Genomic DNA, 14,910 nt, shown 5'->3' with positions numbered 1-14,910 from the left:
GGTGCTGGAGCCTATGCCAGCAGGATCTAGCGATAATGTAACTAACAAAATAGTTGGGAAGCAAGGATTAAGAACGCTAGTCTTTCTGGAAGTTCTAGATACGTCACTCACTGTAAACACAAGTCGTAGTCCTAGCAGGTTCTGGTTAGTTGTTAGGAATGTAAAACAGCAGCAGCAGCTCTATGTCAGAACTCTTTACCTAAAGATTCGCTGTAACACTGATACAGACAAGCTCAGATATATGATAATATCTATTACAAGCTTCAAATAAAACACATGGAATATCTTTTACAAGCTTCTGCTGTCTGCGATTAACCTACAACAGCCAAAACATGGAATTGTGAACTGCTGTAACTGTTATAATCACAGTTCCTCTGGCTAAATTAGAGTGTAATACATAAGATTACTCATAGCACTATTAGCCCAAACTGTACAGTGTAATGCTATAATGATGGAGGGCAATTATACAAGAATGCACTTTGTGTTTTTATTGTTTTTATTTATTAACATGAGGAAGCAAAAAAATAATGGTAACACTTTCTATGAATGTCGCATTTGTAAGCATCTATAAACACATTTATAACATGTTATAATGTATTCATAAGGCATTATAAACGTGGTTATAAATATTTATAAAAAAGAATTACACTGAATTACACTTTATAGCCATGCTTATTATACATTATGAATTGTTAATATAATGCATTATAAATAGTGTTAATAACATGTTATAATGTCAGTGCCAAAGAAGTCAGTCCCAGCTTGGAGAGCGTAAAGTAAAGACAAATACCAAGCTAACGGTGGTGAACATTACCTTTCCCACTTTGGGTAAAACACTGATGGCAGCACTAGTTTAAACTCTGACATTTGAAGCCTGTAATGTGCTTTACTGTGAATGTTTTAGTGTTTCAGTAAATCCTTCAGTAAATACTTCAACTTGAAGCCTCACTCTGAACACTGGAGGAGGCTTTAGTACAGTACGCTTCACTTTACTTAGAGTGGACAAATACGACTTATGAGCTCTTATAACTTGTTTTGATCAGTACTTATAATGTATTATGTTAACAATTCATAATGCATAATAAACATGGCTATAACGTATAATGCATTTTATAAATATTTATGGCTATGTTTATAATGTCTTATGAATGCATTATAACATGTTATGAATGTGTTTATAGATGCTTACAAAGGTGACATTCATAGAAAGTGTTACCAAAATATTTAAATTAACAGTAGTTCAGTTGGGCTCTTTTTGACTACAGGGCTGCATTTAGCCCCAGCAAAATGTAGCAAAAAGTTTATTTGAAAGGAAACGATGCTGTGTTGAACAATCTCTGTGTTACGCAAGCATTGCAACTATGGCAGCTGAGAAGGCCATTCTTGGCGTGCTTCAGCACAGGGATGTCAAACTGAGGACCCTCTGGGCCAAAGTGCTGCGGAGATCAGCGTTTACCCTCATCTAATACTCTGGATTCAGTAGATGAATGCTAATTAGCTGATGAGCTGAATCATTTTGCAGGCAAAACCATAGGTCACTTCTAGGCTTACTAACTTCAGAACAGTTTAAGCTACAGACATGATACACATATCAGACCATTCAGCAGACCCGACCCAAACTGTCTAGCATGACGTCATCAAGCTGTGTCCTCAGCATCAGTGAGTAATTCAGCTCTGTGACCATCCATCAGCCAGAAATCCAGCTCCAAAATCACCCACAACCCACTCGCTACTGTTATATTATATCTCTGCTTTTAGCCTTCATATTATAGACAAAGGGTTAAAAAACAGTGACATCATTCACACATCAGATCACTTATCAGACTCTGCCCTCACCATCCAGAGTGATTTCATCCACCTGTGACTGTCCATCAGCCAGAGATCCAGCTCCAAAATCACCCAAACCCCACTCACTACTGTTATATCTGTTTTTAGCCTTCATATTATAAACAAAGGGTTTAAAACAGTGACATGATTCACAAACCAGATCACTCAGAGGAACCTGCCTTCACTAGCCAGAGTGAGAGAAACCAGCTCTAACATCCCACAACCCAGAAATACAGCACAAACACACAGCCAGATCACTGTAAACCTGCTAATAGCTCTCTGATTTAGCCTTCATATGGCAAGAAAAGGGTTAATGAGGCATTGTGATAATGTCTGCAGAGTTTTGGCCCACGAGGACTCGAGCCTGACACGTGTTCTTGCGTATTCTTTTAAAAAAACTTAAACAGTAAAATACTTATGAGAAACATGTCTTCAATAGTTGCGTACTTCAAGCTGCATTTGTAGGGGACTTTATCAGAACCCATTGTGTGAACTGCCCTTTTAGACACGGCATAAACTTCCACTGCTATGCCGATGACACTCAGTTATATTTAGCAAGCGACCCAGATGATAGAATTAACCTTAGCAAGATTGAAGACTGTATACAAGACATAAAGGACTGGATGTCGAGTAACTTTCTCCTTCTAAACTCAGATAAAACAGAGGTTCTGCTTCTTGGTCCAAAAGCAGCCAGAAACAAACTGTCTAATTTAACACTTAAACTTAACAATTTCTCAGTTGCATCAAGCTCATATGTAAAACACCTTGGTGTCATTATAGACCCTGATCTGTCCTTCGACACACATATAACTAATATTACTAGAACAGCCTTCCTGCATCTTCGCAATATTGCTAAATTGAGAAATGCATTCTCTCTACAGGATGCAGAAAAGTTAGTTCATGCATTTATTACTTAAAGGCTAGATTACTGTAATGCCCTGCTGGCTGGATGTCCCAGCAAAAGCATTAACAAGCTTCAGCTAGTCCAGAACGCTGCAGCCAGAGTTCTTACTAGAACCAGAAAGTTTGACCATATCAGCCCAGTTTTATCAGCCTTACACTGGTTGCCAGTAAAATTTCGGATTGATTATAAAATCCTCTTACTGACTTATAAAGCACTAAACAGACTCGCCCCTCAGTACCTGAGTGAACTTCTCTCTCACTATGAACCATCACGCCTACTTAGATCACAAGGTGCTGCTCACTATTAGTACCCAGAATTAATAAAGTTACGTCAGGGGGGAGAGCTTTCTCATACAAAGCCCCCCAGCTTTGGAATAGTCTTCCTGTTAATGTTCGGGACTCAGACACAGCCTCAGTGTTTAAGTCTAAGCTAAAAACTTACTTGTATATTCAAGCCTTTGGTAATTAGTTTTCCCTGTTAGTTCTATACCTGCCAGAGTCTCTGCTAACACTGTAATTTGTGATCGGTCACCCATTACAGAACTAACTCTGTGTGTTTTCCTCTCTGTGTGTTTTCCTTTCTTTTCTTCGCCGAGTTGAACAGCTGCCCATCCTGTGCGTCTGATGCTGCTGCCTTTTCTGCCTCGATCGGGTGCCACTGCTCGCCAGCCCTCTGGACCGGGTTACCAACATTGAGCCTCCTGCTGTACAACGCCGTGCAAACCTCACCCTCACAACCTGACCCCACTGATACTACTGCTGTTGCTGCATGAACTATTCAAAATTATTCACTTGAACCAATCAATCATTCAAACTAATTCAAATTAATCAATCACCCATTGACTGTGTTTTTCCTCTCTTTCTTTTGCCGAGTTGAACAGCTGCCCATCCTGCTGCTGATGCTGCTGCCTCTGCTGCCTTGATCGGGTGCCACTGCTCACCGTGCAAACTTCACCCTCACAACCTGACCCCACTGATGCTGCTGCTTCTGCCGCATGAACTGAGCTATTCAAATTAATTGTTTCCTTCACGTTTTACCCTGTTTTTTGTACTATAATACTTTATACTAACAATGTTTACTATCCGGTGTCGACCAGAGGAGGATGGGTTCCCCTTCTGAGTCCTGGTTCCTCTCAAGGTGTCTTCCTGTTTCTCTTAGGGAGTTTTTCCTTGCCACTGTCGCCACTGGCGACGCTCATGGGGGCTCGGACCCGGACTTCTTTTTGTAATGCTCATTTCCTTGTAAAGCTGCTTTGTGACAACACCTGTTGTAAAAAGCCCTATATAAATAAACTTTACTTACTTTTAGTATGACAGGGTTTATATACATGTCGCTGCTGACTGGGTAACACCTCTGACAGGCCCATCAAATGAGAGAACATGAACCTCAAAGCCTGCTGCACACCGTTTCAACAAAACATGTCATTGAACCCGGAAACTGTAACAAAACAGTGCGATGTTTCGAGACTGAACGTAACCCAGGTCCCAAACATGAAGGAAGTCTTGTTGTCTGGGTTTTTTTCCAGCCAAATAAGGAACTGCTTACTTCAAAGTATCAGTTAGATGAGCTTAGATAGATGATGCTTATTTTAATATTATATGATATGCTGGGAATAATCATTCAGTTTTGTGCTTCATCTACGAGGAAGCTCTATCTGTGACTTTCTTTAGATCTGATGTTGATTAAAACGTATCAAGTAACCTGTTTGTTGTTTTTTTTCACCTGCATGTTCTTTAGAACAGTGGTTCTCAGTTCCACACCTGGACATCCCCTTCTGATCGGATTTCTCTGTATTTTTCTTCCTCTAATACACCTGATTCAACGCATCGGGTCCTTCTGAAGTTCCTCCTGAGTTATGTGTCTTCCACATGACTGGCTTTGTCAATCTCTGCATTACAGAATGTTTTTAAGCACCTCTGTCAGTAAGGTATTTGACATATGAAGCCTGTCCTGCCCCGCTCTGGGCACAGGAGGAGTCATTTACTTCCCTTTTCTATCATGAACACAGATGTGTACTCAGAGTTTCCCCTGACGGACAAGTTAAACTTCCAGAAGAACATTAAAACTGTTCTTCAATGGTCAGGACCCCCATGGACCCTCACAGAGCAGGTACTATTTGGGTGGTGGATCATTCTCAGCACTGCAGTAACACTGACGTGGTGGTGGTATGTTACCGTGTGTTGTGCTGGTCTGAGTGGATCAGACACAGCAGTGCTGCTGGAGTTTTTAAACACTGTGTCCACTCACTGTCCACTCTATTAGACACTCTTACCTTGTCAGTCCACCTTGTAGATGTAAAGTCAGAGACGATAGCTCATCTGCTGCTGCACAGTTTGTGTTGGTCATCCTCTAGTCCTTCATCAGTGGTCACAGGACGCTGCCCACATTTCCTTATAAATGCCTTTTATCGACTGGGTGGTCTTGTGCAGCCTTAATATTCTGATTATTAATCCAGTAGTGCTCTTCAGGAGATCCAAACATGGACTTTCATGCGTACTATACTACTTTAAAGAAACACTATGTACTTTTTGGGGATTTGGAGACCTCTCTGGTGGAAATATGTAATTGCATGCAACATGCAGAGGAACATTTTGTATGTCAGGTGCGCTTCGGAGCCCGAAACGTGCATTGAAAGAGAATTCAAACACTTCATACTTAAAGATGTACAAGGTGGTCTAAAAAACTCTATGACTTGTAAATGAATATTTCAGGCTTTACAGGGCGCCTCAGCGGTGCAGTCCCACCATATTTTAACGTGTTTTTTTATTCTCCATACTTAGTAATGTGACTACTTTTAACAGTTTTAACAAGAAAATATTACATAGTTCTGATTTAACTTCTGAATAATGTTTTATTTAGAATTCAGAACAATTTAAGTTGTGAATAATGTAGTCTTTGTTCTTCATTCACAACTTTTCCCACAGCAGCATACCCTGACAAATGTCCCTCAAAGTGATTTTTAAATGTAGAAAATATAATTTAATGGTTCACAAACAGTCCAAAAACGATGTTTGTGTGCTTGTTGTGTGTTTGAGCTTGGAGCCTCCAGAGCACATGGGTTTGAAAACTTATGCAAGAAGCATATTTGATTTTTTTTATATTTTCTTTATTGTATTTAGCTTTAAAAATGTAGTGTTGGTGCATATGAGTTCACAATGAAGACACTAACTGAAAAAAACAAGTGTGAATATGAATTTTAGTCCAAAAACTGGTATCATATACATCAAAAAAGGGGAAAGTGCCCAAAATGTCTCAATGTAAAAGATACATTCATGTGTAAAGTGTATGTGAATGTGTACATCAGCTTCCAAGAACTGCTCGAAGTGTTTGTGGTGGATTTGTTTGAGCTGCTGTTCTCTGTGGCTTTTTTGCATAAGAATGAAGAAATTCATGTCGGCTGAGATTCAGATTAGATAAGTGGTGGATGGATGTTTGTGTGTCTGAGTGTCCTGCAGGCTGAGGCCTCAAGATACGGTGGTAAAACTGCGTAGAACAGTCTGGAAACAGTGGAGAAGTTAAGCATGCAGGGTCGCTATGGCAACCAGAAAAACAGCACTGTTTTTATATATGGCTAATCAATGTCATTATTTTCCTGCTATATAATCTGCTCATAATATTACAAGAGAGGACATCAGTACAAAGCTATCACAATGGTCCTTAGTCATCAAAATAGCTTATTTCTAGACATTTATTTACTTGTTTTAAGCCATTTTATTAAGTAAAATTATCTCACTAACATACAAAATCCTTGATTTTGAAATTGACTAACCAAGAGTATTACCAAAATAATCTACAACACCAATAATAAGGATAAAAATTGAATAATTCTTGCACATGGTAATCCAGGACAAGTGGTTGTGCTTATTTTACAAGCACACTGATATAAACAAACACTGCAACTGTTCCCAATCCATTTAAAGACATATTACACTGTGCTTTTGTGTTATACTACTGACTCCGCCCACAAAATAAACAACACACAACACAGCTAGTGTCATACGTTACAATAATACAGCGTTTAAACATGATATTTTGGGAGAATAATTACAATACAAATTCGCATCTTACTACCATCTTAAAACAACTAAGATGTTTTGTTTATTTCACCTTTTTTCACCTTTTATTCTTCGAGTGGTCGTAATTTTAATATATTATACAGTCTGGTCAGTAGGGGGAGCTGTGCAACCTCAAACTCCAACGCTGAACACTGTTGTTTTATTGGCTCCTCATCGAAACAGATGCATGCTTTATGTAACTGATGTGTAAATGAGGTGTTGGTAGGCTGGCGCTTGATTTCATGCACCGAAGCTGATTCGTTTGTGCTCAAATCTCTGCTTCTTTCCACGTCCTACACAACTTCCATGAATCAGACACAGAGTGGTTCAAACATCATTAACCCTCTGGGGTCTGAGGGCATTTTCTCAATATTTACATAGCTTCTTAAATTCTCCTTTCAACATAATTCCCATATTTTTAATATCAAACCTCAGCAGCTTCAGCAGCTGTAAACTCTCTACATGCCATTGAGCTCATGAGTCTCCGATGTGGACTGAAGGAAGAATGAAGGGTTTCCGGCATGATGGTCAGTCCTTAGTGATTTCCTGAGTGTCCATTGGTCAGTTTCACACATGTAGACATGTAGACACCCGACTCCACCAGTTCCACACGGTGAGAGGCAGATGACGTGTATATCAGCCCCTCATATAGGCTCATAACTCCGGATGTGAGTCTCGTATGATCTCGTGATAAGATGGGATGGAAAGGGCGACTCTACAGATTCAGGAAGTGTTTGAACTGGATTTCTGAGCTGGATCATCACAAAGATACAGACACAGAGATAGAAACATCAAATATGGCACATAGGTGAGTTTGTGGACCCCAGAGGGTTAAAGGTGATCAAATCTGCACTCCTTTTTATGCTAGTTAGTTTTTTCAAACATCAGCTCTTCAACACTCTTAAAAAGATGTTTTTTCAAGGGTTCTTTAGTAACCCTTTTTGCTACAGTGGTGCTTGAAAGTTTGTGAACCCTTTATTTCTGCAAATATTTCACCTAAAATTTCATCAGATTTTCACACAAGTCCTAAAGAGAACCAAAGTAAACAAATGAAACAAAAATATTAGACTTGGTCATTTATTTATTGAAGAAAATGGTCCAATATTACAGATCTGTTATTACTACATGTTGACTTTGATGAAGTTTTAGGTCAAATTTATGGAGAAATATAGAAAATTCTAAAGGGTTCACAAACTTTCAAGCACCACTGTATATAGATCCCTTTCCAAAAAGGTTCTATAGAGAACAATCTATACTCATTCTCCACCAATAGCCACATTTACATGCAGCCTAATAATCCATTATTAATCTGACTAATAGCTCAATCGGAATAGAATACGTCCATGTAAACACCTCAATCGGAATAGTCTAGTCCAGTTGAGGCCATTAGGAATACAGTTTTTATCCGATTGATCAAGGTGGGTAATCCTGTAAATAATCTGTTAAATAGAAGAATAATATCCATGTAAACGCCTGTATCTGATTACATTCCCTATCGGAAAGTTTAAGTCCGTTCTGATCATGTTCGTCACGTCATAGTGAGAGTTTATACCGTTCAACATGGCGGAGCAGAAACTGGTCTGCAGAGGAGACGAAGTTTATGCTCTGATCTTTAAAAGACGGCGGTGGGACGGACGTCCAGCTTATGTGTCTCAGAACACGACGTCTTCCTCTTGGCCTTCTTTAATAAGGACAGGTGAAGGACGTTTTCCTGAGTCTGACATCATTTTAAAGTCATTAAAACCACAAGCACTGCTCACTGCTGCTCGTCTCACTCTGACTGGACTCACATGATGCTCGTTGTCATGGTAACGTCTACACTAAGTGGTTCTCTACACGTGCATCATTTTGGCATGTAAACAGAGGTTTTCCATCAGAGTGTTGAGTAGAGTGAGCATAAACACCTCAGTCTTAATCTACAATCGGAATGTGTTTAATCGGATTGGACAAAATCTTTCCATGTAAACAGACATTCATTTAAGCATGCAAATGATTCTTTGAGTGTTCATGGTTCTATATAGAACCATTCTCTTTGCTAAAACCCCTTGGAGAACCTTTTTTAAGAGTGTAGGTCCTTTATTTCTCAGGTGAAGAGCAAAGAATCCAGTACACCACCCTGCCCAGACACATGACCTGTCTTATCTGTTGTGATGAACTGAAGTTAAGGTCTATATTTTGACTGTCATGAGGAAGCGTGAAGAGAGGGACGTCCCCACACGTCTACCACATATCAGCAGCCAGCTGTCCACTCTAGCAGCACTTCAACCATGGGCATCGGTCTGCTGCTGATCACAGGTGAGTCACTAGTCTATTACTATTTATGTGACTTTCTAACTGTCTATAACTGCACACCTTCATGGTGGATCTATAAGGTACACTCTTAAAAAAAGATGGTTCTTCATGAAAGACATTCTCCAATATCTTTGGAAGTTTTTTCTTAAATGTGTTCTTGAGAAAGGTTCTAAGAAAGAGTCTGCGTCAGATTCAGAATCAGAATCAGAATCACTTTATTTTGCCAGGTGTGTTACACAAACAGGGAATCAGTCTTGGTGAGTCACACATATGACATGTAACACACACTGTTAGAAATAAAGGTTCTGTTCAGGTACATTTCTCATTCATCAGGGTAGAAACAATGTAAATGTTCCCTCAGAGGTACAACAGTGGTTTTAAGGTCTGACTGTGAACCTTAAATAAGTTTTTCCAGGTGAAAAGTTCATATTTGTACCTTTTCATAACCGAATGTTTTAAAACAGAACAGTAAAATAAAAGCCTGGAGACGAGACGGGGTGTGTGGAGTCAGTACAGCTTAGAACATATCATTTCAGTGGATTATGGTTCAGTTATGTTCCCTGACCAAACCCATTACAGAGTGATATAAAAATAAAATCTTTACGGAAGAACCTTGAAGAACCATCTTTTTTAAGAGTGTCGATAGAACTCATATAGTGAGAGATGAAGAGAGGTTCATAACAAATCTGAGTGTTTTTCACAGGTTTTTTCACGCTGGCCTCTGGCCTCTCTCTGCGCTATCACTTTGTAAATGAGTCCAGGAACTGGACAGAAGCCCAGAGGTACTGCAGAGAGCAGTACGATGACCTGGCCACGGTGCAGAACATGGACGACATGAACCAGTTGGTCGCATCTGTCAACGGCAGTTACAACGGCTCGGCCTGGATCGGACTGTACAACGTCATAAATCCATGGAGGTGGTCCCTGGATGACCGCAACTCCGGCGGTCCTACGGAACTCACTTACACCAACTGGTACCCTGGACGACCTCTGGACGGACAGTGCATTTGGAAGCTAAAGCCTCTGTACAACGGGCTCTGGTCCGACGTCGGCTGTGACGTTCTTCAGTATTTCATTTGCTATGATGGTAAGGTTCTCTGAGAAGAACTCGGGACTCAGAGTCACGCTTCCTTTTCCAGCTTTAGTAGCACTAAATGTGTTCACTCCACACAGCTGGGACAGAAGTGGTCAGTCACTACAGTGTGTTAAACTACATGAGGCACCATGATTTTGCCCAAATGCTCCACCTTCACACATTCATTTTGGACTCCCTTGGGAGCGCCCTCTAGTGTTTGAGAAACCCAGAAGACACTATAGAGTGGTAATTCTCCTCTTTACAAGTGCTCTGCTTGTGGTGCCTTGTCAGGCACCTTTTATATTTGAGGGCGCCCCCATTTGGCTAATCACAGCTCTCCACATAATGGGGGTCATAACAGGGGACAGTTGTGTAAATGAGTTTTTTTTTGCTGAACCTTTCTTATAACCAGAACCTTTTATCTTCTGATGACACTTCCTTCCAGGGAGAGATAGCGCTGTCCAGCCTTACGTCCGAATAGCGCTGTTTATGAACTTCACTGATGCTCAGAGTTACTGCCGGCAGCACTACACTGATCTCGCCAGCGCCAGAGACGTGTCTGAGGACCTCATGATCGCCAGCATTCAGACCAGCCACCATTTCTATATCGGCCTGTACAGGACCAACACTCTCACGTGGTCAGACGGGAGTAACTCCACTTTTAGATACTGGGCTGCTGGGCAGCCACATTTGTATCAAGGAACGCCGTACTGTACCGCTACGTCAATTTACGACTCCGGAAAGTGGACAGATAATTACTGCACGGACACTCGGCCTTTCGTGTGCCACAGCGGTGAGTAAATTTCAGCTCTGTCCTTATTAAAAAGTCATCAAATAGAAATTAATCCCCGAAATCTTTTTCATTGTATATGATTTTTCATTAAACACATTAAGACGATCAGCTGTGTTTAACTCACTTTGCAATGACTATCATTCCAAAATTTGGTCAAGATGTAAACAGAGAGATTCAGAGTGGTTTGGTGTGAAATGGTTCAGATTTCTTTACAGTGATGGTGATAGGAACCAGGGGTCGCCATGGGCTGCATTCACATTACCAGGCTGAAGTGGCACAAATCAGATTTTTTGCCCTAATGTGACTCAGATCTGATGTTTTCAGGGCTGTGTGGACAAAAATCTGATCTTTTCAAATCCGACCTGAGTCACTTTCATATGTGGTCCTAGATCAGATACGTATCCGATTCGTGGCCATGCGACCTTAATGTGACGCTCAGATCAGAATTCATGTGCTTTTTTTCGACAGATCATGACAGATCTGAATCACTTACCTAAACGAGTGTGAACCATTGTGTCTGAGAGATCAGATTTGAGCAAAAAATCAGATTTTAGCAATGAGGCTTGTAATGTGAATGCAGCCCATGACTACAACACAAATATAGACATTGTATTTACTATCCAAACCACCAGTGAACCTACACAAGTCTTCTGAGTTTATATGGAATGTTGATGATGGAAAATAGTGGAAAATCTGAAATAATAAGTTTTCTTTGGGGACTATTCTGCCTCATAGCACCCTGCACATTATGTATCCTTCCACCATGAATGGATTAAAATACATATTAAGCCAAAACTATCATAAAACAGTGTCTCAGTCATCAGGCAGTGAATTCATAACCATTTCATGTAGGAACTTTCTGTGAGGGAGCTTTTAGAGGTGGGCGTCTGGTTCCTATCACCACCACTGTGAACAGTTCTGACTCTGTAAGTGACTCTGTTTAGATTTTAACCATATTTTAACCATTTAATTCTCCAGAAATGAAAAAAAAAACTCAAACTCCTCCTTTAATCTCCATGCATGTTCACATGAAAGTGTAAAAATGTCAAGTTTGTGATGAAAAGACATTTGCATGAAACATTGAATTAAGTGGTTTAAATTGTGTACTATAAAATGTAATAACTGATGACTTGCAGCAATTCTCAATAAATGTGACCCATTAAAAACCAAAGAGGGTCCAATTTCACCTGATTGCCCTGATTGGTCCAAATGCCCTTTCCAAGCTGAAGTCTTGAACTTAACCTGCTGTGGAGCAGAATGAATTACCATAGCCTGGTTAACCTTTTTAACTCCTCAGAACCACCGGTGGTTCCAAAACACACATCTTCATATTCTTTACTTCATAACTTTCATATTTCATAAGCTACATTCTAAAGGTGGGGGTCGTATGAGAGCTGTAACTGTCTTCTTTCCAGTCAAATAGATGGGTGATGTCATTTTAAACTCTTATAATAAAAAAAGCTGAACTCACAACTTTTTTATCCACAAATCTGGGCTATAAACTATAAACAGATGGCGTCTCTTCAGTGATCTGCTCTGTAAAAATTATTTTTATAAAATAATACAAAGAGCGTCTAAGATTTTTGGCTTTCAGCAGTAAATTGTAAGTGTATAGCAATATGTGTGATCATAAAACACATGTTCTGTTCATTTGAGGGGAGCTTTTACAGAAAAATAAATAAATAAAATAAAATAAAATAAAAATGTACATTCATTTATATGCGGTTACTGAATAATTTGCCTTATGATTCAGGCATGTAAATTCAGATGGACAAACCAAAATATACCCACGAGCATTTGATCCACTGTCATAAGAGAGAAAATCCAGTGTTAGACCAAATTAACTTGGCTAGATAAGCAAGACATCCTGCTGTATGAGATCCCGGGAGTGAGTGTGGTTTTAACTGTTGATTTTCAGTGAAGACAGATCCTGTGGTTGGACTGAGGGTGGCGTTCAGGACGTGGAGGAACCTGTCAGAGTCTGAGATCAGGGATCTGGTGTCTCAGAAGGTGAGCTGCTCTCCCAGTGCTGAAAGTGCATGAAACACTCCACTGGTTTTCAGTTTGGCTCCATTAACATGAAGTTCATTGGGTAAATGAAGTGTTGTCCAATAACAGAAAGACATGCCTGTAAACCAGCAGTTCTCAGGACCAGATCTGGAGCTGTTCCTGCTCTAACACGTCTGATTGGGGTTATGATAGAACTGCACTGATCATGAACCTTTAAGGCTGATTACATGTTAATACTCAAAGCTCACACTGTGTGGGACACGTGAGAAAACAGAGGTGCAGGATAAATAACATTATCTGCTATTTGATGGTAGGTGTTGATGGGCACATTGCTATGGTATCCCAGAATCCCGGGTGGTTGCTAAGGTGTTACTAGGATGTTACTATAATGATATCCAAGTAGTTGATATCCAAAAAGATGTTTTTTGTGATATATATATATGTGTATATATATACCACATATACTATTCTATATGGAGCATGGAACCAAGAACCCTTTGCATCATTAAAGTGTTCTTCAGATCGATGGTGAATGTGCTGTAGATGGTGAATGAGGCCTAATGGTTCTATCTAGAACCATGGACACTCAAACAACCATCTGCATGCTTAAATGGTTCTTTGCATGGTGATATAGTTCTTCAGATCGATGGGAAATGTGTTCTATATAGAACCTTTTTGAAAAGGGTTCTACATAGCACCAAAAGGGTTCTCTTCTACTGTAACAAGCTTGACATTGTAATAATAGAAGAATCCTTTTTGTTGCTATATAGAACCCATTCCAAAAAGGTTGTATAATCACTTTTGAGATGCAGGGAGCCCTTTAATCATGCATAGGGTTCTCTGAATGTTCATGGTTCCATAAAGAACCATTTTCTTTACTAAAGGACACTTGAAGAAGCATCTTTTTAGGTGTTGTAACAATAGAAGAACTCTTTTTTTTTGGTGCTATGTAGAACCATTTTCAAAAAGGTTCTATATAGAACCATCTATAGGACATTCTCCATCAATGTGAAGAACGCTTTCACCATGATAAGAACTCTTTGAGTGTTCATGGTTCTATATAGAATAGTTTTCTTTACTAAAGAACCCTTGAGGAACCAACTTTTTTAAGTGTGTAGGATAAAAAATAAGAGGGAATTTAAAACAAAGGACTTAAGTGATATTTAAATGAGCTCATTAAGGGTAGAGAATCACAGAGCTAAACGGATCTGAATCTGTTCTATTTACACTTTCGCTTCTTTGTTTATTCACAGATTAAAGAGCAGCTGGTCATTGGGGGACTTCCTGACATCATCACTGTAAACGTGACACGAATCAATAAACGCAGCCCCTGAGGGAAACACTCAGACTCCGCCTCACATACACTCACATGTGCATGTATAGACCACTGTAGTACACTGTATTTCTCTATGGCCAGAATGAATAGGGTTTACGAAAAGTTGCCTCTAGCGCCCCCTGTGTTCAATAAAAATGTTCAGAACCTGATACGTTTTGTCCTGTGAACATTCTTCTCCCGAATATCACTGGATCCTCCGAATTACGAGGTCGTTAAAGAGCCGTAATACTAATATTGCTACATGCGAGCTAAAGCTACTGCGCATCAATTTGATGTCACTAAGCTACACTAATCTAAGGCGGGCTGTGGTGGTGCTCTAACGAGCTGTGCTACCTTATCGAAATGTCCTACCGTAGCGCATAATTACAGATATACCCGTAAATAAAATCTGTGGGTAGGATATTTTGATGGGCTAAACCGCCTTATCACAAATACTACCAGCATTAAAACTACGAGGCTGAATTTAGCTTCTTTTTTCACAGCTTCTTGTTTGAATCTTCCCGTTCCACCTTAAATGGTGCAGCAGCTGTGACTGGTTATCACGAACATTAGCAAACAAGACAAAATACTGACCTGTCGGTTCTGTGAAACAGCAAAAACAAGTTAATGTTACTCAGC

The 14,910-nt window shown here is 39.9% G+C and overlaps 1 protein-coding gene across 1 annotated transcript; it reads left to right on the top strand.

Moving 5' to 3' along the window:
* Positions 1–9,053: 9,053 nt before the first annotated feature.
* Positions 9,054–14,309, top strand: LOC118809376 (putative C-type lectin domain family 20 member A). The gene is made up of 5 exons (XM_036572621.1): positions 9,054–9,081; positions 9,782–10,165; positions 10,599–10,946; positions 12,865–12,956; positions 14,210–14,309. Exons 1-5 carry the CDS (start codon positions 9,054–9,056, stop codon positions 14,288–14,290), a joined length of 933 nt encoding a protein of 310 aa, XP_036428514.1. The 3' UTR covers positions 14,291–14,309.
* The last annotated feature ends 601 nt before the right edge of the window (positions 14,310–14,910 follow it).

Source organism: Colossoma macropomum, unplaced genomic scaffold, assembly GCF_904425465.1.
Source record: "Colossoma macropomum unplaced genomic scaffold, Colossoma_macropomum, whole genome shotgun sequence".
Lineage (NCBI taxonomy): Eukaryota > Metazoa > Chordata > Actinopteri > Characiformes > Serrasalmidae > Colossoma > Colossoma macropomum.
This window is presented reverse-complemented; position numbering and strand designations above follow the sequence as displayed.

Coding starts and splice junctions, on each gene's coding strand:
- LOC118809376 (XM_036572621.1), top strand. CDS start 9,054: ATGGGCATCGGTCTGCTGCTGATCACAG. Junction 10,947..12,864: donor GCCTTTCGTGTGCCACAGCG/GTGAGTAAATTT, acceptor GTTGATTTTCAG/TGAAGACAGATCCTGTGGTT. Junction 12,957..14,209: donor GGGATCTGGTGTCTCAGAAG/GTGAGCTGCTCT, acceptor GTTTATTCACAG/ATTAAAGAGCAGCTGGTCAT.